The 3,240-nt window shown below is 22.1% G+C and overlaps 2 protein-coding genes across 2 annotated transcripts; one reads left to right on the plus strand and one right to left on the minus strand.

Moving 5' to 3' along the window:
- Positions 1-228: 228 nt before the first annotated feature.
- AAJ76_142000996 (hypothetical protein) lies at positions 229-996 on the minus strand (the record flags this gene model as incomplete). The annotated part of the gene is made up of 1 exon (XM_024474057.1): positions 229-996. The coding sequence occupies one exon, from the start codon at positions 994-996 to the stop codon at positions 229-231; it is 768 nt and encodes a 255-aa protein (XP_024329749.1).
- A 1,563-nt stretch (positions 997-2,559) lies between these two features.
- AAJ76_1420002560 (hypothetical protein) lies at positions 2,560-2,691 on the plus strand (the record flags this gene model as incomplete). The annotated part of the gene is made up of 1 exon (XM_024474056.1): positions 2,560-2,691. The coding sequence occupies one exon, from the start codon at positions 2,560-2,562 to the stop codon at positions 2,689-2,691; it is 132 nt and encodes a 43-aa protein (XP_024329750.1).
- Positions 2,692-3,240: the final 549 nt, after the last annotated feature.

Here is a 3,240-nt window from a genome sequence, read left to right on the forward strand (position 1 = left end):
TTTTTAAAATTTTAAGTTTTGTGAATTTCTAATTATCAATGAGGAAAAACAATCTTAGTTATCGCCTTGAAAAATAAAAAATGCAGGTTGAATTAATACCACATTGATATTATACTTCACTAAAGATTATGAATAAAAGAGTTATTCTTTAAATTACTTGTACATTTAACAACAATTTAATTAATATTATCAGTTAAAATATTTACAAATGGTATTATATTAGAAAATTTAAATGTTTAACATTTCATTTTTTTTAATTGATCGATCTACAATTTCAAAACACTTAATTAGTATTACTTTTAAAAAAGAATATTTAGTATTTTTTGATGTCATGCCAAATATAGTCGACAATGCTTCCCATTCGTCATCTTTCAAATTGAAATTCTTTAATAATTTTTTATCAACAAAAATAAAGAAGCTATAATAATTTCTATGTAATATTGTTTGGTCGTCGGTTAAATAATAGTATTCACAAGTTTTTTTACATTTTTCAAATTTATGAATAAAATCTAAATTTTTTTTAAGACTAAGTTCATTACAAGAATCACATCTGTAACATTTATTACTAAAATCAAACAGGGACGAATTTTCAAAAATACGCTTTTGATCAGAATGGTCTGTAAATAAACGGGGTTTAAGTTCTTTAAGCAATTTAAACATACCTAAACACTTTTTTATATATTTTTCTTCTTCAGTTGGAAAATTTTTAATGTAGTCCGAATAATATTCTAAAGTATGTTCTATCCATACACTCTCTTCTACATGAGTCATTAAATCTAGAACTTTTAGCATTGTAGAAAAAAAAACTCTTTTTAATCCTCTTTCTTCAACACATTTAAAATATAGCGCTTCGATATTTTCTACGTTATCTACGTTTGAAAGATTATAATTGATGTTTCTGCCTGGTTCACTAATTTCCATAGTTTCAGTTGCTAACTTAGACCTAAAAAATAGTATTAAGATATTTGTATTGCAAAATATTTTTTTAAATTTCATGTGAGGGATATTTTAAACTTTTCTATTTATAGTAAAAAATAAATAACAATTTTTTAAATGTGTATTTAAAATTAATTAATTTTTAAAAAGTATTTTTTATTTAATAGTCAGATTTTTGTTCTAGTTTCTCAAAAATTAATATCTAATTTCTAAAACGTGTTTACCAAAAGTAGAAACTTTTTAAAATTTAAGCTTATATTTCTTTAAAAGGTCTATATTTTTAAGAGACTAAGACAAAAAGTTAACTAGTAATTTAAACACAATCTTAATGTCTAAGAGCCTTAATTAAATTATTTATATTTTTAATAAAAATATTTGTTATTGTTTTATTTTGATGTGTAAAATATTTATAAAATAAACTTTATTGCAATTTATTTAAAACACAAAACGTGCAATATTTTTGTGGTATTACAGCCACAGAAAATATTTATAGTCAAAATTTATTTAATTGTTTTTTGTTCTTCTGTATTTCCAATGGATAAAAATACACATATTTATAGTAAAATGACATAAAATAATTGACATCTGGTAAATTATACTAAAATTTTACTTTAATTTACATTAATAAAAATATCATATTTAAAATTTCAATTATTTTTATATTTTTTTAAATAAATGTAAACATTTGGTTTTAATAACAAAGTAACATAAATAAACGGTTATTATTGTTATTTTTATAAAAGTTAAGTTTATTTTGAGTTTTTTGTTATCAAAATATGTGTAGAAGGTGAGTATACTTTTAAAAAAGATTCTCTGCTCTTCTAAGTTCATTTACTGTCAAGTCTTCCTGAATTTATTCCTACAAAATATTTAAAAGTTTCTTAAAGAAGATTTATTAAATTAAGGTATTATTTTAATCAAAAATACTAAATTTCTTACTATATTTTGCATGGTATTTTGTAACTATGCTATTTCAGTAAAAAAAAATATTTTTACTTTACTCCTTTAATAAATTAAACTATTTAATTAGTCAAAAGATTGTGTTTCCATAACTTTTCAGAATTCTGTCTGTTGTAGGTTAGTGATGAAATAACACATTTTTTTCATTTTTTTTTGAAACAAGCTATATATCATTGATTAGGAAATGTCAATTTTGAGTATTTTTTAATATAATCAAAAATAATAAAATTAAAAGAAGAAAAAGAATTAAAAGATTTGGAAGAACTTACAGAAACATATACAAATATAGAAACTGTATAAAATGTGGTTACTTTATAAAACCATATAAGCAAAAATAAAGACTAGTCTGTACTTTCTTTGCTTGTAAAAAAAGATTTTATTGCTATGAAGTTTTAATTTTTGAAGATAATCATATAAGTGTGGAAACAACCATTAAAATTCTTGATTATGGCTTAGTTATGTGTTAGTATATTTAATAAAAAGAATATTAAATGTTTCTAAATCAATTTCTAATCGAATATTAAAAAATTTAGAAATTTGAATGCTTTTAATAAATACCTTAATAATACTATTAAAATAATAGGTGATCTTAATTCTATTGTAGAAGTAGATAAAAGTAAATTTGGAAAAAGAAAGTTTAACAGGGGACACCCCGTAGGCGGTATGTGGGTCGTTGATGCGGTAAATAGAACCAACAGACGCACTATATTACAACCTGTAAATAATATAAATAAAGAAACACTGACAACCTTCTGTACTAAATTTGTTGATAGTGCCTCTAAAAATATATACTGACTGTTGGAAAGGTTATCCTAATCTATATAAACATTTTGATTTATATAAGACAGTAAATCACTTTATTAATTTTGTTGATATGCAGGCAAGAGCTCACACAAATACTATTGAAGTAAATAGAATGCTGTAAAATGAACAATTCCCTTTAGATGTAGAATATCAAGGCTGGTTGATGTCTATCTACTGAGATTTCTTGTAAATAGAGATGAGAAAGAATAAAGTTAAAATGTTTATTAAATCTATTACTTTAGTATGCTAAGTGTGTTTTTTTTTCACTTGTCACAAACATAAAATGCTTGCATATTTTGTATTTGTAAATTTTAAAATGTGGTTAGAATTTTTGATTATATCAAAAAACACCCAAAATCGATGTTTTAACCTACAGCCGATGAGAAATAAGAATATGATTAATAAGTTATAATATTTTAAAAATTTTGAATAAACTCATGTTTTAGAATAATTTTCTTTTACATAACAACAATTATAATAATCTCTAACTTATTACATTTGATTTTCACATCTGTCTTAATATTATGTCACATATTTTTA

The sequence above is a fragment of the Vairimorpha ceranae genome (assembly GCF_000988165.1).
Source record: "Vairimorpha ceranae strain PA08 1199 chromosome Unknown NODE_142, whole genome shotgun sequence".
Classification (NCBI taxonomy): Eukaryota; Fungi; Microsporidia; family Nosematidae; genus Vairimorpha; species Vairimorpha ceranae.